The 22595-nt window shown below is 49.8% G+C and overlaps 2 protein-coding genes across 12 annotated transcripts in view; both read left to right on the top strand.

The window, feature by feature from the left end:
- The window catches only part of GIGYF2 (GRB10 interacting GYF protein 2), a 71606-nt gene extending 60428 nt beyond the window's left edge, over nt 1-11178 (top strand). For all 8 annotated transcript variants that reach the window (XM_050308535.1, XM_050308540.1, XM_050308541.1 and 5 more), the window contains 9 exons: nt 2608-2766; nt 3947-4183; nt 4756-4878; nt 5512-5715; nt 5832-6037; nt 6323-6477; nt 6945-7114; nt 7465-7612; nt 9423-11178. In XM_050308535.1, coding sequence (XP_050164492.1) covers nt 2608-2766; nt 3947-4183; nt 4756-4878; nt 5512-5715; nt 5832-6037; nt 6323-6477; nt 6945-7114; nt 7465-7612; nt 9423-9490 — 1470 coding nt within the window. In that variant the 3' untranslated portion in view covers nt 9491-11178. The remainder of the gene's footprint in view (nt 1-2607; nt 2767-3946; nt 4184-4755; nt 4879-5511; nt 5716-5831; nt 6038-6322; nt 6478-6944; nt 7115-7464; nt 7613-9422) is intronic.
- A 150-nt stretch (nt 11179-11328) lies between these two features.
- Nucleotides 11329-22538, top strand: SNORC (secondary ossification center associated regulator of chondrocyte maturation). Of its 4 annotated transcripts, none has more exons than XM_050308561.1 (4): nt 11329-13011; nt 13511-13624; nt 21149-21334; nt 22068-22538. In XM_050308561.1, exons 2-4 carry the CDS (start codon nt 13552-13554, stop codon nt 22175-22177), a joined length of 369 nt encoding a protein of 122 aa, XP_050164518.1. In that variant the 5' UTR covers nt 11329-13011; nt 13511-13551; the 3' UTR covers nt 22178-22538. The 4 variants fall into 4 exon arrangements, with proteins under 4 accessions (XP_050164518.1, XP_050164521.1, XP_050164517.1 ...); XM_050308564.1 differs by having other exon boundaries at nt 21152-21334; nt 22068-22208; XM_050308560.1 differs by having other exon boundaries at nt 11329-13624.
- Nucleotides 22539-22595: the final 57 nt, after the last annotated feature.

The following is a 22595-nucleotide window of genomic DNA, read 5'->3' as shown; positions in this document are numbered from 1 at the left end:
GAATGAAATTGGAGGTTTAATAACTAGCTAATGATTATTTTCTCTGAATTATGTCTTTAGTACTCCCTTTAAGATACCTGTTTCAAAGATGAGAGCACAAGAGATTTGTAAGCCCCAGTGATAGAGACAAGCAGAACTGCAGGTGTTACCAACTGCAAAAATTCCCTGTTTTATTTAAGAAACCAGAGTCTGTTGAACTGGGGATTGCTGCTCAAGGATTTTCTGTGATGTTACAGATATTTTAAAAGGTCTGAAATAAGCTGTCTGTACAGCAAGGGGTGTGTGCTTGAAAACAATTATTAAGAAAGATGCTAAAGAACACTGGGATGCTCTTGGAGCAGGATGCCACAAACGTGGGAACAGCAAGAGCCAAAGGATTGAGTGTTTCCCACACAAGTCAGTGGCAGGAAGCTGGAGAGCTTTGAATGTTTTTGGTCACATACTCAAACAAAAACATCGAATAATAAGAAGATACAGAAGTAATTATTAAGACAACCTTTTTTTATAGCTGTGAAGAGTAGGAAAAAAGAATTGCATCAGCCACGTGGTTCCCAGTTTTTCAGAATCTTACGGTGGTTTTTTTTCTCATCTTGGTACAACACTGTTGGTCTTTAGCTCTGCAGGGGACAGAAATCTTTTAATTGTTGTCATTCAACAGTGGCTCTCCTGGCAGGCCTGAGCAAGAGAGAGATCCCTGATACCTGCTGGCCTAATGGCAATCCTGACCTCATTCCCAAAGGGAAAGTAGGGCAGGGATGTCCCTGAACTGCTGTTCACTGGTGACTTGGTTCATCTCAGGTGCCACGTGCTCAGTGGGTGACAACCCCCCAGCCTGGCTGAGCTGGGCCCCCCGAGCTCAACTCCTGCCTCGTGGCCTCCAGCCAAGCAGAGGAGCCTGGCACACCCCCAGCCTGCTCGGGAGACTGCTCAGGGAAAGAAACAACGAGCACAAACTTCCCAGCACTTGTACTGGGGACAGTTCATTCCTCTGACTTAGCTGCACGTGTCCAATTCATAGTTACAGACCCACCTTACCACAGTGCTCGGGTGGGGCGTGCTGTGCTGGAAGTTCTTATGGCTATGGCAAACCAAGGGCTTGATTAATGAGAGGATGAATCACAGGCTATTGTTTTATGTCCAGTTAGTGGAAGAGAAACATCTACTGCACTTCCATTTAGCACTAAATTACTTTAGTGACACCCAGGAATACAGATGAATTGTCAACTTGCAGCCAACCACTCTTCAGTGCCACAGGATTGCTTATAAAAGATGTTCTGTCTACTGACAGCTCTGTTGCAAACATCTGAATTTCATTGCCAGAGGAAAACCCAGGCCAGTCGTTCAGGGAACTGTAGTGCAGTTTATCTCTGCTGTGTGGACGTGGAGGTTTGGTATCAAATTGAATAAAAGGGTCTTAGTTTTCCCAGTTCACTTCCCTGATTTACCAGAGTTCACATCCATGTTGCACAACTAGTCCCCCAGCATCCTGGGAATAATGTGTTGCTCATAAAAAGCTTGGAAGAGTACGATTGCACAATAGTGGTCATTTTAAAAGGAAAATGGATTTATAAAAGCTTAAAAAAGTTCCTGTCCAAAAAGTAGGATCTTTAGGTTGAACTGGGAGGATGTCAGAAAGTGGAGAGAAAACAGAAGGGATGGAAAGCAGAGTGGCCTTAGCTCAGTCACTGAATGTGGGGGGCAGAAAAAGCTGCACAAACGAAGGCTTTTTAATGCAAGGGAAGGTCAGAGCTGGAGGAAAGGTCCCTCGGGTTTGCTCCCACGGAACAGGATCCAGGAAGCCAGCAAAGCCTGCTTGTGCCCTGTTCCTGCAGGCATGAGTAGCAGGATGGAAAAGTGTCCATGTTGATCTCAGGGCAATAGGAAGGGGTGGTGCTTTTTGAGTTGAGTAAATAGCTTTGCTGCTTGGAAAACAAAACATAATTCATCAGAAGCTCTTTCAGTAGTTTATAGATAGCCCAAAATCAAAGCCCTCAAGAGACCTTTTGTTGGCCATAATGTTTTAAACAGTATAGGGACAGCCCAGTCCGAGCTCTTCCACAGTCACATCTCTGAGACTTCCACAACTGCAGTGTCTGTGTGTGCACTGGGCTGCTTCAGCTTCCTTCTTATGTCTGGACATGTGGGTTGAGTTCTTTAGTGCTCTTGAATACTCAGTGTTCAGAAACTCCTGTAGGTAGGAAAAGCTTCCAACTTACAGCTGACACCCACAAAAAGGGAATTAATGATACCCGCACACTAAAATATATATATATGTGAAGTACTGAGTGCATGGTGGGAAGAGGACTCTCACCCTTTGTTGTCATTCTCAACAACCATTATTCCTAAAACCAAAGACAGGCAATGATTTCATGTGTTTGTTTTTACATTAAAGTAATTGATTTATGTATGAGATGTACATTGCATCAAAATAACTTGTTGCCACAACGGTCTGTAGTGTTTGATGCAATGTTTTGATAGAGCTTAGCTTGGAGCCAGGGAGCTTTTCTTGAGGCCATTCACTTGGCCAGACAGTGCTGTAATCTGTGTGCTGATGTGGTTTGTCAATACCAGGGCATTTACAAGCTGACATCTTGTTCCCAACTCCAGGAGGAAGCCCTGAGGCGACAACGAGAGCAGGAAATTGCACTAAGGCGGCAGCGGGAGGAAGAGGAGAGGCAGCAGCAGGAGGAAGCACTTAGGAGATTGGAGGAGAGGAGGAGAGAAGAGGAGGAGAGACGGCAGCGAGAGGAGTTAATTCGGAAACAGGTGACAAAAGGGACTCTTGTATTTCATGGGGGCTGCCAAACAAACAGGGCCTGACACTTGCAACACTGCCTGAGAGACCATCAGTTTGGTGAAGGAAAGCAGAAGTTGTAGACAGTATGGAGAGAATGAAGAAGAGGTTGTTTACTTGTATCCTGATTTCACACAAAATAATCAGGATCCGATCTGTCCTCTGGAAAGCAGATTGGGGTGAAGTGCATGTTTTCCTCCATGTCTGAGCCTTAAGAATGGCTCTGCAGCGTGGTATTTCTGCTCCTTTCTTCAAAGGAAAGGCAGAGTACAGTACCAGAATCACAGTTTGGTTTGAATTATCACTCTCTGGGCCTTTACTAGAGAATTATTATCTTCTGAGATAGAATCGTTATCTTCTACTGTCACCTGAGATGATCAGTTCTGCCAGTCTTTCTGTACAATGCCAAGACTATGTTCACTACCTGAGTTTCAGCTTTTTTTCTTCCCTTTTCTTGTCTTATTTTACAACATTTTTTATTTCTTGGAGTCAGCTTTAGAAGTCCATATTTGGGAACTTGAGCTTCCAGCCCCCTAATTGATACCGTCACAGTCCCTCAGTCAAACTAACCTTGAAATATGATTGGCTTCACAATAACTTCCAGGTCCATTTCAGAATTCCCACTTAGTATTTAAAAATTCCTGTTCAGGGTCCTCTCTTGTAAGACGTTCACCCTGTTTCTGTCCCACTGCACATCTCCTTTGTCTGCAGAAGCATCATCCCTGCACCTCTGGGGTTGAGTAACTCCAGTAAAGCTCTCCTCCTCTGTCACCTGTTCCTTCTTTCATGTTATTTCTGCCAAGCTCTATTCCACTGAAAGTGTGGCAGTGCTGTGAGTGGTATAAGCAGGCAGAAGCTCAGACTGAAAGGTGTGTGACTTCTAGAAAGAATATAGTATGCATTGAGCTTGTCTGAGCTGGGGAGATGTCATTCTCTCCCGAGTTCCCCGGTGGGGCAATGGGAAGCTTGTATTTTTAGGGAATATAGGCTAGTTTCCTGGGCTTTCCCACCTGAGAAATGTAGAGGTAAATGAGCAGCCAGATTACAGATATAAATGCCTCTCTGTTCTCTCAGAGTATCAATACCTCACAGTGGGAGCATTTTAAATTTGATTAAGTGTACTTAGACTTTATTCCTCTCTGTGGTGGGAAGGAAGAGGAGGCTGCCAAGTGGGCACGTGAGGAGGAGGAGGCGCAGCGGCGGCTGGAGGAGAGCAGGCTCCGCATGGAGGAGGAGGCGGCGCGGCAGAGGCTGGAGGAGGAGGAGCGGAAGCGCAAGGAGCTGGAACTCCAGCGCCAGAAGGAGATCATGAGGCAGAGGCAGCAGCAGCAGGAGGCTCTGCGGAGGCTGCAGCAGCAGCAGCAACAGCAGCAACTTGCACAAATGAAGGTGAGGTGTTCCTGCACTTGGACTGCCTCCTTGGGCTCCCTGGGGCAGAACCACGGCCACGTTCAGGACCGACTGGAGTGCCTTGGGCAGAGCTGCAGGAACTGTCTGGAGAGGGAAGAGGCAAATAACTGAGTGTGAAAGTGATGGGAAGAGGAAGATGAGTTACAAATTACAAAACAGAGAGGTTCTGTCAGTAGAAGCACACTGGGAGGGTCTCACAGGTGGGTAGGGATGTTTATTCTGCCACAATGATGAGGGACCAGTGCAAAGTTCCTAAAGCTTGGAGTTCCTGAAGTCTTGGAAATCTAAATTGATTGCTGTATTTCAGGCAAGGATGTGATATGTTATTCTTGATACACTGTGATACATCAGAGGGCAATTCAAAGAAATGTACAGTTTATACTTTGTACCTTTTCATGCTTAATTATAGCATTTTATATTTGCCAGGGTTTTGTTAAACTTTGAAGGTGGCCTTTCTTTTCCCCTGGGCTTACAGTGTTTTTTCATGACTGTACTCGAGCACTGTTCTCTGAAAAGTTTTGTAATTCCTGATGATGTCTGTTTTGGCCTAGCTCCCTTCATCTTCAACATGGGGTCAGCAATCAAATTCAGGAGCTTGTCAATCCCAGACCACACTGTCATTGGCAGAAATCCAGAAGTTAGAAGAAGAGCGAGAACGGCAGCTTCGAGAAGAGGTAAATCCTAACAGGAGCAGAGTCTGAGTTGGTGGAGTGGACTCAGCCACGTGGCTGCTTGGCTGTCCCTGCAGTTGGTAGAAGGAACGGTTGAGGATGAGGAATAATTTCTGCAATAGCACAGCTCAAGTAAAATCCTCTGTTCCAGGCATAGGTTCAGCAAGGACTTAGGTGAAAGTTTTTATAGCTTCTTAATACTAGTGTCTGAAAGGAGGGAAGATGCACCCTTTTACCCTCAGGAGTACAATATGTTCACAAAACAGTATCAAATAATTTGACATCTATCATGTGTTTGCAGATATGCACAAGACCAGGGCAGTTCAAGGAAGGGTGGGCTGGGTGCGAACAAGCGATGGTAGTAGAGAAAGTATTCTTTCAAGACCCCAAATGCTTAGCTGACTGCAGTCATGATTCAGTAAATTCAGTCTTTCCTAGGCTAACAAACAATTTGTATTCCCTGGTTACTTAGTGTCTCTCTTTTTGGAGGAACTGTAGTGGCCCAAAAGATAGTAGGTCAGCCAGACTTCTCCAGAAGAAAGTGAAATCAGTTTGAAACCAGTTTCCAGGTTAGACCTCTGAATAGTAACGAGCCTCTGTGAGTATGGACGAGCACTTTTGTCTTGCCTACAACAGCAAAGGCGTCAGCAGCGGGAACTAATGAAGGCTCTCCAGCAACAGCAGCAGCAACAGCAGCAAAAACTGTCAGGCTGGGGGAACGTCACCAAACCTACAGGCACCACCAAGTCCCTGCTGGAGATCCAGCAGGAGGAGGCAAGGCAGATGCAGAAACAGCAGCAACAGCAGCACCAGCAGCCCAACAGAGTCCGAAATACCACGGTACGTGCGCTGTGCGTGCACGCGAGGAGGGGAACGGCCCCTTCCCCGGCCCTGCTCATCCCTGCTCTGCCAGCGCCGCTGCTCATAACCAGCATGTCTTGGTTCTGTTTCCACAGCACTCTAACCTGCACACCAGCATTGGGAATTCAGTGTGGGGCTCCCTAAACACTAATCCCAGCAACCAGTGGGCATCTGACCTAGTCAGTAGCATCTGGAGTAACGCTGATACCAAAAACTCCAACATGGGTTTCTGGGATGATGCGGTGAAGGAAGTGGGACCTCGTAACTCGACCAACAAAAACAAAAGCAATGCCAGCCTCAGGTAGGAGCTGGGGAAGGAGCTGTTGCAAAGAAGGGCTGCCATGAGATGATCACTTAGCAGTTATAACATCTTCAGGTGTTCTTTTCTTCCTGTGTCACTCAGGATCTATTTTGACTACAAAAATAGTTAATAGGTGATCGTTCAGAATTCATTTTGTCATCTGCTTAGAAAATTATTTGGTTCTTGAAAATTGTTTGCATCTTGTAAAATAGTGAGTCTTATAACATTGTACTGTGGATAAGTCTGGTAGTTGATAAGCTAATATATGTTTTTTCTTCCCCTCAGTAAATCTGTAGGTATTACAAGTAGACAAAACAAGAAGGTAGAAGAAGAGGAGAAGCTGTTGAAATTGTTCCAGGGGGTTAATAAAGCCCAGGATGGATTCACTCAGTGGTGTGAACAGATGCTTCATGCACTCAACACAGCCAACAACTTAGATGGTAAGCGGTGGGCAGGAATGTGAGAAGCAGTATCCAGTTTGTTTCTGACCAGGTAGTTCTGGGGCACTGTAATGACATCAAAGCACCATTTTGAGTGCAAAGTGACTTCATTAAATAGTGGCCTGAAGAACTGGCTGTGTCATCTTCTCCATGGTTTTCATTGTCCCAGCTACAACAAATCAGGGGATTGGAACAGTTTTAAAGTGCCACCCAGACCCTGCTGAGGGTTTCTGGTGGTCGTGGAAGCATCAGCAGAGATGAGGATCCAGTTTCATTGTGGATTGCATGGCAGGGCTTTATTGCCCTCACAGTAGGGAACTTGGAAGGGCAGGCTGTTTGCCGTGGCTGGATCAGCATATCCAACAGAAATCCGCAGAAATGACACAGAAATCCAAAGGGTGTGTTTCTTGCACGTGTGTGTTTGTATATCAACATGGATTCCCTCATGCTCTGCCTTCTTCTTGCAGTTCCCACGTTTGTTTCTTTCCTGAAGGAAGTGGAGTCTCCCTATGAGGTCCATGATTACATCAGAGCCTATCTTGGGGACACTCCTGAGGCCAAGGAGTTTGCCAAGCAGTTTCTTGAGCGCCGTGCCAAACAGAAAGCCAGTCAGCAGAGGCAACAGCAGCAGCAGCAGGTAAATCCCACTCCCTGCAGTCCTCAGGAGTGTGTGGAGAGTGTTGGAGTCTGGAGAGGCTGCATTCCTGCTGCACTGATGAGCAGCCTTTTGTAGGTCCTGTGAAATGCAGAGAATTAAGCAGATTTCAGATTTTTGTCCTTCATAACTCACAGTTGAGGCCAGCTGTGGATCAAACAGTGTCTTTGCCTGCTGACCCGGGAAATGCCGTGGAACCATGAGGTGGATGCAGCAATGTCTGGTGCTACCACAGGGGATGTAGGAAGTGCTTTGGGCTCTTTGAATGTTTTCTATATAAGTAAACCAACCTTAACTGTGCTTTACAGTCTTGCCCTGACTTTGTTTTGTAGGATTCAGTGTGGGGGATGAACCACAGTTCACTACATTCGGTCTTTCAGACCAACCAGAGCAACAACCAGCAATCCAATTTTGAGGCTGTGCAGGGCGGGAAGAAGAAGAAGAAACAGAAGATGGTTCGGGCAGATCCCAGCTTGTTAGGTCAGTCCTCCTCTTCAGAAATTAATGGTCAGTTTGGGAGTGGGAGTTTGCCTTGTGAAGTGTAGAATTCTTACTGATCTTGAGTGGCAACACTGAATTTGAGCCCAGTTGAGGCATCTTCAGAATTTGTTTCAATACTGTTATTATTTAATGATTTGAAAAATTCCGTACCAGTCTAATGGAAAGCTTTTGTCAAACTTTCCCTCATGTAAAGGCCTCTTTGATACCTTGATTATTACCTGGAAACCTTTAAGTAGTTCAGGGATGTCAGTTAAACTGCCTTTCCTCTTGTGAGTTGACCTGTGCCTATTTTATCGATTTAATGCTAATTCGTTCTTTGAAGAAGAGCACATTTTCTGTTCCTTCACGAGGAGCAGCTTCCTGAGGCTGCCTTTATGCCTTCCCACCCTTTTACAGGGGCTAACCACCCTAGGCAGAAAAGATGGCAAAGGTGGAATGGTCCCAGATTTTCAGTTGGAAGCAGATGATGACATCATTAGCAGTCCTTTATTTATTATGTTCTCTCTCTTAATTTTTATGTGCAGATGGTATTAACCAGCTGCTGTCACACTGATGGAAAGGTTTCTTTAAATTTAAGAATCAAGTCCCTGAGCACTCTGGGGTGTAGCTGATGTAGAATAAACGTGTCCATGTTTGTGCTCTCTGGGACAGAAGAAAACCAGGGCACTTGTGCTGGGGCTTCTTAGCCCACATTTATGTAAAGCAGCCTGGTATTACCCACCTGAAGTCACTGCTTTTTTTATCCTCTGGCAGAGCCCTGCCTTTGTTTTTTGTCCTTAGTTTTCACCAAAACCAATACTCTTCACCTGAATCAGTGATTTCTGCACTGATGAATACTGAACTTTTCAGTGGGATCCTGACTTCTACCACCCCAGTGAGTCTGATCTGGGGAGTCTGTTGGATATATTAACAAACCAACTCATGTAATGTCAAGAAGTCACTAAATGTAGAAGTTTCAACTGTAAGAGAAGTAGCACGTGCAGCTTTTTACAAATGAGTACACTCACTCACTTACAGAATACTTTCAAATCCTTGTAGGTAACACTGCCACGAGAGGGAACCAGAGTGATTTTCCTAAACCTACTGAACAGAGCATTTCTCATCTCTTGAAGATGAGACTGTGGAAAGCAGTTGGTTCTCTAGCACAGAGCAACCTGTGGGGCAGTCTCCAGACAATGAAATGTCAACTTTGTGTTTAGTAAAAACACAGGAAAACTGTCCCTTTTCTCATACTCCCTATGGGGTTTTTACAACCATAAAAATGGGATTTCAGGAGGACGGTTGCATACGATCTATTGGATATTTTCCTTGTTGAAAGTGCTTTCACTTTTTCTCATGTCCTGAGCACTTCATGGCTAAAAGGTTGGGTAGAGGTTTGGGTGCATTTGAGCCACCTGCATGGCCCTGTGTAACTTTACGTTTTCACGTGGTGTTCCAGAGATGGGGACTGTAAAAAAGCATTTCAAAGATTTCAGGTGCAAATATTTGGACTTTAGGTAAGGGGTAGAATTGCTCACACTCCCTGAAGTGCTGGGCACGGTTTCACATTTGGATTCCAAGTTCTCAGAAGGTCCCTTTCTGCCTCTCGGGCTGTGGCAGGAGGGTGTTGGCAGCCACTGCCCAGTGCCAGTTGACTTAAACGTGCTCCCGTCCGAGATGCTGCGGAGCCACGTGAGCACTGGTGTGTCTGATGCACTCGGTCTCGCACTGCTGCTGCACATCCAGACTTACCCCACCACACACAACATCCCCCAGGCAGGTGTTTAACCCCAGTCCTCTCTGGTTGCAGGGTTTTCAGTGAACGCCTCCTCAGAGCGGCTCAATATGGGAGAAATAGAGACTTTGGAAGACTACTGAGCATGTGCAAATCAACTGGCTTTTCCTACATCTGTTAACCATGGATTCTCCGTTTGGACACAGTGCTCTCCACCGTGTGTTGTTCTTCACCTCGCAGTGAATCACAGGATCAATCATCTCAGGCTGCTTCCTCTGGCCCCAGCAAACCCTTTGTGCCCAGGACTGCACAGGCGTCATTCCTCCTGTCAGCCCAGAGTCCCGTGGACTGCTCAGAGCCCTGGGAGGGTGGGAGTTAGGATTCCTTCACAACAAGGCTGATTTGGGCAGCGAGCTTTCACTGTGCTGTGATTCCTTCTGCTGACATACCTGGAAAAAAAAAAAATCAATTGGGATTCTGCAAACTATTGCTTCCCTCTCCTGGTTACTCTTACCACATCCAACATGTGCAGTCATATGGAGAGAGAGAGAGAGTGAGAGTTTGTGGTTAACAGATGTTGGTCCAAGCCCAGTGCCCCAACTCCTGCCTGGGCTGCCCCGGGGCGGGTGCTCTGGGCCAGGAGGGCACCATAAGCTAACGCAGAACTGGCGGCAGCACGAGAGGGGCGGTGGTGGGCGCAGTTTAGCTTGGGTTGGTTTGAAGTTGCACACCCCCTGCCAGCCCTTCTCAGCACATTATTTTTGGAGGGAAAGCTCGAGTCTGTCTTCATTAGGTGGTGATGCTGGAGCTGCTGGAGTTCCCCGTCGACGTACTCCAGCCTTCCTGGACAAGTGGGGACTTCTGCTCTGGGAAAAAAAAAGGGGGGTGGCATCTCTTCTTTCAGGTTGAATTTACCCCTTACATGCTACCTTCCGAGGGTTAGGACCAGTTTATTTTGAGCTCTTTTCCTGCAAATTTGTCTCGTTTAAGAGGCAGTGGGATGTTGACGTGTGGCTGTGTAGTCTCTGTGGAGGGTGGATGCTGGCTCTCAGACACGTGCCCAGCAGGCCCAGCTGGTTGTCATTTCAATGCTTAGGGAACGAGCAGAGGTGCCCTTTCGTCATGAGGAGAGACACTGGAGGACAAAGCTTTGTGCAATGACGGCCCTGCTTATCTTCTACACCTTAAACTACTTCATGCACCTTCACTGGGATCCATAATCTCTGAGTATTTATGGAATCATAACCTTCCTCTCTCACCGAAAGATTAACACCACCTTCCCTGCTCCACCTGCCCACCCACCCACATGCACACACCGCAAAGAAAGAGAAGGAGAACTGCCAAATGCACTTAGTTTGACCCCCTGGTCCCATCTCCCGTCCCCAGAGGGTTGTAACCTGCGAGGGAGATCCGCTGCAGTTTTGGTGGAGTTCTGTAAAGGTGTCTGTTGTTCTGTCATCACTGCCTAAAGAAAACAGTTCGAGTTGCTCAAGAGCAGTTTGGCTTTGGATTTTATTTCATTTGGTTTATTCATTTTTTGGGGTCACCTTCCCCTCCTCCTCTCTCTTCCCCCTGCCCCCAAACATGTACAGTAACTATACAGAGACTGCTGCAGACTTGTATATAGTTTTTGGATCCAATAGCATGGAGAGACTTGGAACTGTTGCAAATCTGGTCTCCCTGTCTCCTTTGCTTTGTAAATTCATAAAAGGGGGAAGAGGGGTAGTTAAAATGTTTACAAAACTTTAAACTCCCTCTGAACTTTTGCCAGTGTTGGGGGGGAAAAGAGAGAACTTAAATAAAACCTGGTTGTATTATATCTGAGAGAAAACTTTCTGCTTGCTTTTGTCAAAGCCGAGTTTTGAGATAATTCCTGGTGCTAAAACTCTACCCAAACTCGACTTGCCTTAGTTTTCATCAAGAAGCAACAAGTAAATGCACAGGATGTGGAACAACAACTGCTGCTTTATTTTTTCCCTGGTGAGGAATAACCGGTGGGTTTTTCTGCTTGATAATTTTAGAGTTCAAATAAACACCAGTAAGCTGAGATTGGAAACAAGAAAGCTTTAATTTCCCCTGCCCCCTTGTACAGAAACACATGAATTCATGCTCGTGTTGTTTGTGCAGGGGAGATCAAGCCGTGGTTCTCTCTCACTCCTTTGCAGTGGGTGACCACCCCAACCCACCCCCCTTCACTGCTGTCAATGAGAGGTTTGTCCACACAGACACCTTGTAGGTTTCTTTTTTCAGACTTAATTTTCCTTTTTTTCTACTTGCTGCTTATGTTTGTGTGGAAAATCCCAGTAAAAGGTAATGATAAATGTTCTCCTGCCGTTCCCATAACCACAAAAAGTTAAATGTGCTAAGGCCCAACTTACACAGTGCCTTGCATGATGTTTAGCTGATGTCTCAGAGAGAACAGGATGTGTTTAGGCTGATAACCTGACTTTGTTTTAATATCTTCTCTTTTTTTTAGCATATGAGGTGCCTGGTTAATGAGTACTTTCTGTTTTTTAATGGTATGATCTAATTTGTACAAGCCAGTTTTGGAGTGCTCTCTGCCATGTAACAAATGCACAAAAGCCCATTAATTTCCAGCTCAGGTGGGGGGCAGGGAAGGAGCAGCTCCTTGATTGCTGCATGAAACTGCAGAAATGCACGCAGGGGAAATGTGCAGTAGACCCTGAGGGTCTCACTCAGCCTCTGAGTTTGTCAGTAATGGACCAGTGGAAGATCTTGTTCTTAGTACTGAAATGTGCTGGTTTCTGTCTTTGGTACAAAGGGGAAGTGCTGGCATGTGCAGATTGTGTGACTGCCTTGTCACCTCCTGTGACAAGCACAGGACCTGTTTCTGCAGAGTTGTTTGGATCAGTAGGAGTGGGAAAAATAGGAGCTGTAGCATTTTACCTGCTGCTGGATGTATTTCTGTGCTTGGAGCTCCTTTGCAGACAGAACGTGATGGGGCTTTGCTCCAGGTTTCATGGGTGATGTTGAATTCGATGCTGGAGCTGTCTGAGGTTTCTTTTGAGCAGGATCCCCAGGTAACTGCCTCACTCCTTGTTCCACTGCAGGGACAGTACTCTGCTCTCTCTGGTTTTGAGGCTTCCCCTCTCAGCCAGGCACTTCTGCAAAGGCCTGCAACAAGCAGTGATTTAAAGGGACACCTCAACTGTGACTGACTGCCTGTCAGAGAAAGCCAAAAAACAAAGAGATCCCTTAGATCTCTACAGAAAAATCTGTATCTGAAATTTAACACAAAATACTTGTGTCATATTTTCAGACCATAAAGTACTGACATTGGGAGTGTTTGTGTACCTCATTACTTGAAGGGAAAACGTGGCATATTTAATCCTCAACAGTTCAAAAAAATCCTAATGAAATTCTTCCGTGACAGTAAGCTGGAGCATTCCCCTTTTTATACACTTCATCCTTCCCCCAGTCTCTGTTGGTGCAAATGTGATTTGAAACAAGCCTGTTTTCTGTGGTGTGACCTTCCCACGAGCCCCCAGGCGGGCAGGGACGATGGCAGAGCTGGCAGGAGCGGTGTCTGTGCACTTGGGATCCCAGGAGGATGCTGGCCCTGCCCTCCAGAGCCGACTCTCCTGCAGGACTTCCCAGCGCTTACCGGGCAGTGGAGACCACCCACGGCTCCCAGTCCACCTCTGTAAGTATTCCACCCAGAACTGGATGCCACAGGGCTGCTCTGGCTGTCAGAACCTTTTAGCTCTGATTAAGGCCCTTGTTTGCTGTGCCCACCCTGCAGCAGCTGCCCGGCGAGGGCAGAGCAGAGCCCTCCGTGCTGGGGCTGCGGGCTTTGGGCTGGGCTACCCCAATGGCTCCTGTGTTATTCCCGTGCCTAGGGAAGGCATTCCAGGAGCATCCCCGTGGCCTCTGGGAAGGGCTCACCAACAACTGCTCTGTGTGCACTGGGCTGGCAGGGGCCGCTGCCTGAGGCTGGGCTGCTGTGGGCTTTAGGCACAGGTTTGGGAGGGTGGAGCTGCCTTCGGGAGGAGCTGCGCTCCTGGAGCCAGAGCGAGGGAGGCTCTGCTGGGCTTTGCACTCTCTCTACACACTTGCCGTTGTGAAGGGAATTATTTTTTTATCTGTCTGGACAAGATTTTTCTTATAGCAGTGACAGTCCCACATTGTCTCATACTTTGAAGAGTTTTAAGGATTCCTGCCGAGGCTGTTCCTGAGGGAAGCCATGCCCTGCCACAGAACCCTTCGCCTGGTCCTGCTAACGCTGTGTGGCATCCTGGTCCCTGCTGTGCTGGCAGGTAAGGAGCTTTCTTTGCATGTAAAGCCCAGAAGTGTGGAAGATCCTTTACTATGATGATGCTTCTCTCTCCTCTCACTTCCCTGTAAATATAAGTATGTGTTGAATTATAATTGATTAATGGAAACCAGCTTTGGAATTGGTGGCTGGTGGTGAGTAAGATTATATTTTCCATCCCAAACTCAAGTTTCTGTTGGGGAAAATGGAGAAAATTCTTTGTAACTTTTCCTAAGCAGAACAGCAGTAGCACATATGTGAGCGTAAGTGGCTGGAGATCAGTGGACTCATCAGGCACAGGAGGTGGAAAACCTCCCAGCAGCTGAGGCGACAGGCTGTCCGTCAGCTTTTAATGGCAGGAAGAAGTTACAGTTGTGAAAAGAAATAGGTTTTTGTGGCTAAAGCATGTGGGGCTATTCCTGGTTCCCTTCTGCACTCTGCTACAGCAAGGAACTCCCCCACAGCTGCTGCTGGCAGAAACAGGGAAGTGTCCACGAAAACCTCCATGCAAAGCCAAACTCTGCACCCTCAGGGGGTCTGTGCAGAGCTGGGGGTCCCGAGGCAGCGCTGGGAAGGCTCTGCCCTGTGTTCAGTGAGGGATGGGAATCAGAACAGGTGAGATGCCTGTTCTCTAAGGCACCATTTTGAGGGAATCCTCAGTAATTTCAGCCCTACGTGCCCTGCCCTTGGCACAGTGTGCTGGCTGCAGGGAGCACAGGCAGCCCCGCAGGGCTCAGGAGGGTTTTACAGGCGAGGGAAAAGGGGCTTCCAAAGCCATTGTATTGACGGGCTCTGAGAGTATAGATGGAAACTCCTGTGGGGAACTGCTTCCCTCAAAACCTTTTTTCCAGTGGAGGTGAGGCTGAAGGGGTGGCTGGGGCCAGGATAACAGGCAGGAGCACGGCGTTTGTTTTCCTGAATTCCTGTCCTGCCTCCCTGGAGCAAGGCTGGTTTGCAGTTCCCTCCCGGTTTGTTCCGAGCATCTTGCCTAGCAGGGAGATCCTGGCCAGCTGCTTAGCAGATGAAATTATGAAATCACTTCTTTTTAAAGGGGCTTTCATAGGGGTAGGAGAACTCAGTGCTGTGCCTGGCTGGAACACCTGTGGGTTCAGGAACAGAATTCCTGCAGCTGGTATCCTCCCCGTGGAGGACACCTTCCTGCTGGGAAACTTGTCAAGTAACTAAGAAACAAGCACTAAAAAGTGGGTACTTTCCTTCTCAAACCCTCAGCTGTTTTGTACAGTGGAACATTAATCACTTTAGCACGCTTTCAGTTTGTGCCTTGCTCTTGCTCCCAGAAGCAGTGACCGTGCTCTTGCCCTGCACCAGGTAAGATCTTCATCATTAACAGTGTTTCATTCTGCAGGAAGTGATTCATTTGCAGTGAGAATTCAGTCTGTTTCTTCTCTGAGCTCAGATTTCTTCTATGCTGTTTAAATTTCCAGTATTTGGTGCATATTTGCTCTGCCTCCCTCCTTGCCAGCTTTCCCATGGGCCTGCTCTGGCAGTGCCCCGTCGCTGCCTCCCTGTGTCACTTTTTGTGACTCCCACTGTCACTGTGTTCCCATGAGATACCCCCAGGTTTCCTTGATCTCTTTACTGGATGAGTTGTGCTCATGCAGCAAGGCCAGTACTCTTGAAGGGCTTTGTGCTGGTGAATGTTCAGATCCTGGCATGTAGGACAGACTTCGTGCCTTCTCTATTTAGGCCTCTACCAAGTTGTTCCCTGCTGCCTCAAAGAGGACATGAGGGAACCAGTGTGGATGGGAAGCCATCCCAGGAGCAGAATGACTCTCTGCTGCATTAGGCATGGAGAGTTCCTGCCCCAGTACCGGAGCTTTTAGCACACAGTGGAATTCTTTCTGCCTTTTACTCCATTAGAAAAGGAAATTTCCTGCCTGGTGCAGACAAAGAGGGGAAGGGCACAGACAGCCCCCTGCTCTGAGCACATCCACACGTGGCCCTGCCCCTCTGTAAACAAGTTTACTCCCTGTTCTTCAGGACCGCAGTGCTCCCTGTGGCTCCGTGTGCTCCCCACCGGAGCTGCGGCGCTGCCCGGCACAGATGCCCTTTGTGCTCCCAGTGAAGGCCTCTTTTCATCCCTGCCCTGGCCCCGTGCCCACCGTGACCACCTGGGGCTGGACAGCCCGGCGCTGTCCTCAGAGTTCACCGACCCTGCCCTCCATCTCAGCACCTCTAACTGCACAGCAGAGCCCTCCCCTGCCCTGGACAGGCTGCAGCTGGTGCTGGCCATTCTATCAGCAAACCCAGTGTCAATTCCTGTCATAGATTCAGAGCTCCAGGTGAAGTGGAAATGAGTAAAAAGCCTGTGCAAGGTGTGGGCTCCTGAATCGTGTACACATTTGCTATCTGAATTCACACGCGGACTCCTGAGTTTCTTTGGTTTGAGCTACTGTGCAGATGTGTTGTACTGTGGGGGCACATCGGGAGTTTGTGGGGAAAAGCAGCGGGGCAGATGTGCTAAAGGAAAACAAACAGGGCGGTGGCCTTGACCAGGGATATCTCTGTAAGAGCTGGTGTGTCCTCATTCTCAGCTATAGGAAACTAAAAGGTTATTAGGAAGTTTTTAAAGCTCAAGTACTAGAACATGAGTAGCAGTAAATAGGTTTTGTCAGGGAAGTTTCTGGAGAAGATGTGGTTCAGACTTACAGCAGGACTTTGTTGGCCATTACTCAGCCTTGCTCTGTACCAGCACTCCTTGTCAATTACTGATGCTACCATTGACTCCTGACTGAGGTTGCTGGGTTGGAAGTGGGGAGTGAGGATGACAAGGTGCTGAAACCAGCTGGTGTGAGCAAGAGCTCTGGTCACTGGTGAGCGATGTCGGGAATGAAGATGTGAAGTGGCCACATCTGCCAACCCTGAGGTCTTGCAGTCTGCCTGTCTGGGAGGGTCTGGCTCCCTCATGTTTGGTTGGCTTCCTCAAGACCTGCCACTTGTGGAGACTCTTCCAGTCGTACCTTTGTCACTGAGTACCTGGGGCACTGGCCACCGTGTCACTGTGCTGGCAGCTCACCTCACCTTCTTCTCTCTGAACGTGGAAACAGCAGTTTGGTGTCATCCCCTCTGGATCTCTCTCCAGCCCACGTGGCTGGAGTCCCCCTGGGTCCCTGCATCCTCAGAAATCTTATGGTGGATTTCTTTACAGAAACTCTGGGATTTTCCTCCCGTTTCCTGGTCTAACATCAGTTAGTTGTAACTAACCTGTACTGGAGAGAGGGAGAGGACACAGTGCAGCAGAGAGATTGCCCTAAAATAAGACAATTTGCAGTGTCAGTGTATGGGAAGGTGGAACTGCCATCATCCACCTGGCATACTGGAATACTTTTAGTATAGTTTCTAGTATAGTAGTAGTATTCCAGTAATTCCGGTATTACTTCTAGTCCATTTTGTCCAGTTCCATCTCTGCCCAGTAAAACATCAGTAAGATTATCATATGGCTTTCTCCTGAGTGTTCTACAACTGTTTTTTTTTCACAAAGAGGGTTTCACTGTTAGTCTGGGGAGAAGAAGTTGCCCTCAGGCTGTGCCCTAGTGCTGAGACAGGGCTGATGCTGGGGAATAACACTGTGCCTGGACTCGAGGTTTGTCCCTCAGAACACCCAGCACTGAGGCACGAAGCCTCGGCAGTGTGGGGTTACCTGCGTGCAGCAGCAGCCTGAGAGCCCCTCCATCCACCCCCCTGCTGAGTCACTGTGGGGCAGACAGACCATGGGAGTGCCAGGTGGGTTTTTCTAGGGGTAGGACTGATGACAGCACAGCTGATGTATGGCTCTCACCCACAGGTTAAACGTCTGGTCTTATGTTGGAGGATGTATTTTGAGCATGTTTCTTGCTAGTTCTTTGTAGAAATAAAGTTCTTGGCTGTGCAGGAAAGCCATGTGCTACCTTGCCTTCCATATCTGTTTTCCAACTCTTGGCTGCACCCCCTCACCGGAGATGGCAATGTGTTTGGGTGTTCTCACACGTCAGAAATGCTGTTCCCTGCCTCCAGGGCTGTGCAGCTGCCCTGTACCTTTCCCTTTCCCTGTGCAGGGCTTCTGCTGGGTTGGAGCTGTCCTGCAGGTGTTTGCTCAGTCACAGACATGTCCCCCTGCTCACCCTCAAGGTGACAGTAACTGTGTGGGTGCTCAGGCCTGGCTGTATTGGTGCTGCTTTCCCTGTAGATGGTGTTTAGAGTCCTGGTCTCCTGCTTGTGCAGAGAGAAGCTGAGCCCAGGAGGAGGAGAGGGACTTGTGGTGGTCCCCCAGAACACAGGCAACAGGCAGAGAACTGAACTTCCTCACTTGGATCCTACACCTGCACTTGGAGCCTGCCCAGCCTCCATCCAACAGGCGACCAGAAGAGGCCCTGATATCTCACTTGGAGACATGTGAGATCTTACTAAATGTGTATGGTGGGTTTTGGCACCTGACACAAGCTCTGTCCTTCCCCCTTGCCTTTCTTGCTTTTCCCAAGAACTGGAGAGGGAGTGTGGCATTTACTGGGGCTCTGTTAGAGATCCGCTGCTCCCAGCCAGTGGCAGCAGGGCTGACACTCACTGGGACTGTTAGGGAGAAGATGTGACACCTCTGCTTGGTAGAGAAACCCCCTGGATGCATGAGGGTGATTGGATGGGTGCTTGGACTTCTCAGCCACGCGGGAGTGGAGGCACATGAGGACACGAGCTGTTGGTTTAGGAGGGAAGATCAAAGGTGAGCCATGGAAAAGGTGCTGGCCACGAGCAGGTGCTCTGCCAGGCTGCAGCAGTCGGCTCTGGAGGGACCTGCCTGCTGGCAGTGTGCTCTGGGGGTGGGTTTTGTGTTCCCCCAGCAGCAGCGAGGGGCAGGAACCGAGGAGGGGACCAGCCCTGGCTCCCGTGACATTCACTTGTGGGTATTTCCCTTCATGCCTGTGCACGACTTTGCTGCTGCCTCTGAGCTGACAACCCCATTTGTGAGGCAGCAGAGCCAACTGAAAGGGGTTGTGTTTCCCTCGGCTGAAGCACCGTTAAGGTAAAACCACAAGAACTCGGACAGAAAATGCAGGGTTGGCACACTCTGCCCCTTCTGAGCCGGGGAACTGAAAGCATCAGATGAGGGGAGTTAACCAAGTACATATCCAGCAGCATCCAGGTCTTGAAAAAATCACAGAGATCATAAACAAAACAAACCTGTTTCCTCTGTATACTGGGCTATCAAAAATAAGCTCTTTGTCCTGCTTAAAGAGAACTGCAATAGATTTCCAGGAATTAGATGCATTCTAAGAGGAGACAGGAGAGGCTTTCTGGGACCTGTGGGTCTGGTTAGATAAAGAATCTTTGCACTCTGGCTGGAAGGGGTAGTGCTCCCTCCTTACCCCTTTGAGAGCTGGCAAGACCCTGTCCAGATCCTGTAGACCCCTGGATGGTGCTGCATCTGTTACAGATTATCAGAGCTCATGCCTGGCCCTGGGCAGATGTGAGGGACATGCCCAGCTCTGGAGAGAAAAAACATTCTTGGGAAAGGCAGCAATGCCGTCCTCCCAGCACAGTGTTCCTCTTCCAGCTGGGGACAGTGTCGGTGCTGGTGCTGGCCCCAGGGTTGTTGACACAGTCAGCAAGGTCACAGCTGGAGCATGGCTTTTCTGTGTGGGATTTCTCCCCTTGCAAAAGCAGCCTGGAACCAGGGCTTCAAAACTGTGCCTTACGTTTGGCCTGTTCCTAAACCAACAGCTTCTCCACGCCACTGTTGCCAACTAATTAGCCCAGCTCTGCTCAGTTCCTCTCCCTGTTGTTTTAACTACCTTTACTCACTGAATTCTGTATTTCCTCCTGCTCCATCCTCTGGTAGTGAACCACAGGATTTATAGAAGAGAGCTCCACTGGAAATGACACTTTCTGGAAGAGCCTCTGGATGGGATGTGAGTCTCTAGCTCTGCTGGTTGGTTTTGCAGCACAGGTTGGGAAGGACCCTGCAAAGGGCTCAGGTGTTTCAGGGGAGCTCTTGTGGAACACAAAACTCTGTGTGCTTGTCTGGGGGAGCTGAGCTCACCCCTTTGGTGCAGTGAGCACAGATGGAGCGGGTGTGTGAGGACATGAGCACAGGGGGACTGCTACAGCCGCTGCTCCCCGGGGGACAGCCAGCCAGAGTGTGCTGGGGGCCCTGCCTGGCCTAACCGGCACAGCCCACACGATGGGGACTTGCTTGTCTCTGTCCATGCTCAGTGGGCCGGGGTTAAACCTGGTAGCTGCTTCACTGAACATCCTGTAGCCTTTCTGGCTGTTGAAAGGGCTTCCAAAACTAGTTTAGAATATTATTGTGTCCCCAAGACTGTGGGCAGCCTGGAATAGCTCTGGGGATGGGGGGAGCTACTCTCTGAGGCAAGCCCTGCAGTCATTTCTCAGTGGGTTTGTCTAGGAAAAAAAGGGGAGTGTTTTGGTGCTCCTGTTCCTCTGGATACAGGGCTCCTACGGGAGAACAGTGTGTGGTGGAGCCCATTAATGACAATTCTTCCTGCTTTACAGGAGGCAAGGAATGCTCCAGGTACTGAGACCTGGGGCTGGCACTGTCAGGATGTGCTGCTGCCATCTCTCTTTCCAGGCCATGGAGAGCCTGGGACACCAGGGGTTCACATGCCAGAGCTGGGGTACCTTGCCCCAGGGAGCCTGGGTTGCTTGTTCCAGCTCCTCTGACTCCCTCTGTGCTAGTTGTGATAACCATTGTGTCAGTTCAGGTGGGCCGTGGTTCTGGATGTTCGTTCTTCCCCCGCCAGTATTTTTTCCCCATCCCAGTGCAACATTCCCAGCGGTTTCGGCAGGGAGCTGTGGAATGTCTCCTGCTCCCGCCAGGGCCCATCCGAACAAGCTGGGCTTTGACAAGGAGCGCTGGGCTGAGCCACACACAGACAGGGAGGGCTCTCTGCCTTGGGCCCTGACCCACGGGGGGAAGGAATAACAGGAGATCAGTGGTAACATCAGAGCCTGGCCCGGCTTTCATCTCCCTGACGTGAGAGAGGGAAGTTGAGGCTCTGGGGTCCAGTCTGGGGAGCCGTGTCCTGCGCTGTGCCAGCACCTCTGGCATCCTGCACTGCATGGACTGGGAGTGCAGGACAGAAAGGTCCTGAAATGCTGGGAATTTGGCCAGCACAGGTAGCCAGGTGGTCTCTGCCTGCTGCAGACATGTGACAGCCCCTCCCAGCCCAGTCCTATGGGTATCCACAAGCAAAAGGGCTGTGGATGTTCATGGGGCCTCTTTGTGGGTAAGCAAAGGTTGCACAGTCCGGGGAGCTCCCTGTTGTCCCGTGTGTGCTGTGTGTACACCAAAAGCCTGTGGCAGTGGTATCACCCCGGGGCTGCTCTGGGGGTGGGTGTTGAGTAGAGGTGGTGCCCTCTACAGAGAGGGCTGTGCCCCACTGGGTTTCTCAGCCCTCAGGTCACCCTGCACCCACCCCAGGGGCACCTGGCAGGCAGCTGGAGCCCAGGGACCTGCTGAGCTGTGGTTGTCAGCTGCCTGACTTGGCCCCCATGCCCACGGGTGCTTGTCTCCCAGCAGAGTACCCACAGGGCCCGGTCCCCACCTTGTGGAATGAGCCGCCCGAGCTGCCCTCCGGAGCCGGTCCCTTCGATGCTGCCACCACCACTGCCCGGCTGTCGGACACCACCGCCTTCCCCCTGTACACCTCGGAACTGGAGCCTGAGGACACCACCCACCTACACCGACTGGACACCGGGGACGGTACGGGGCTGCACTGCAGGCCACCCGCGGCTCACCCCCACGGGGCCTGGGGTGTCACTGTGGATTGGCTCTCTGCGGGCCTGTCACCTCCCAGGAGGTGCTGAAGCCACCAGAGGTGGCCTGTCCCCAGCCACACTGGTAGGGAGGGGAAGGGTTGCCTATATCTCCTGCTCAGGGGAACTTCCCTGCTGAAAAGCCTGCACTGTGGAGCACTGGCCACCCCCAGAGCTGCTCCAAGACCTTTCCTCTTGCCTCACATCTGACCTGTCATGGCAGGCACCTGCAGAAAGTGCGCTGAGCACAGGCAAGGCTCTCCAGAGCAGAATGTGCCTGGAGCTCCCTAAGCAGGGAGTGAGCACTTTTCCCGGCTCCTGACTGACAGCAAAAGCCTCTTGGGATGCAGATTTGCCAGGGGCAAAGGAGCTCTCAGTATGGGTGTTAACAGGATAGCTCCGTGCCACAGACCTGCGTTGTGGCAGCTGTCCCTGGGACCTGGCTGAGGTGGCAGTGGCTGACTGCAGCCCCTGCCCAAAGCTGCAATGCTGCTGGGGCGCAGGACCACACCTCTGCTACCTGGGGACATGGGACATCCACCCTGGCCAGTGCATGAGCTCCGGGGCAGGAGTGGGACCCAATGGCTGGGGACATGCTGCGTAGGGGGTGATCCCTGCCGCCCTTCCCACCTGGGGCCCCTGGCTCTGCTGACCTCACACCTTGGTTTCTGTCCCTGCAGGCTCACTGGGGCCTGGAGCTATCGGTGCCATTGTCATCGCCTCCCTCTTGGGGACGTCTGTGCTCGTGGCGTTGGTCATCATCACTCTGAGAAAGTTCTCGGCCTCCTGAACTCAATAAAAGATTTTTCTGTTACACAACCAGCCCATCTCCTGCTCCCTCTGTGCCTGGGACCCTGGAGAAACGCTGCCTCAGGTACAGCAAAGAGCACTCCAGGCCCTCTGTGGAGCAGCCAGGTTGCACCTGAGTGCTCTTTGCTCTTAGTGTGCATATCTCCTGGATGCACCCAGACCTGGCAGGCTTCACCCCCCTGGTCACAAAGGACTTGTGGCAGTGTGTGGCTTGAAGTTCAAGGGGGGCCTGCTGGGTCCAGCCTGGTGATGATAACAGTGTGGGGCATCCCTCTGCACAGCTTTCCTGGGAAGGGTTGTTCACTGGCATAAACTACCCCACGTTCATGTGTTCAACCCCACTTCCACCCGCTGCATTTGGGCCAGTTGCTCTCCACCCCTTGCACTGGAGGAGGTGA

This window comes from Myiozetetes cayanensis, unplaced genomic scaffold (assembly GCF_022539395.1).
Source record: "Myiozetetes cayanensis isolate MyiCay16 unplaced genomic scaffold, myiCay2020 scf13, whole genome shotgun sequence".
In the NCBI taxonomy this organism is placed as follows: Eukaryota; Metazoa; Chordata; class Aves; order Passeriformes; family Tyrannidae; genus Myiozetetes; species Myiozetetes cayanensis.
Note: the sequence above shows the minus strand (reverse complement) of the source record. Positions and strands in the feature narration are given on the sequence as shown.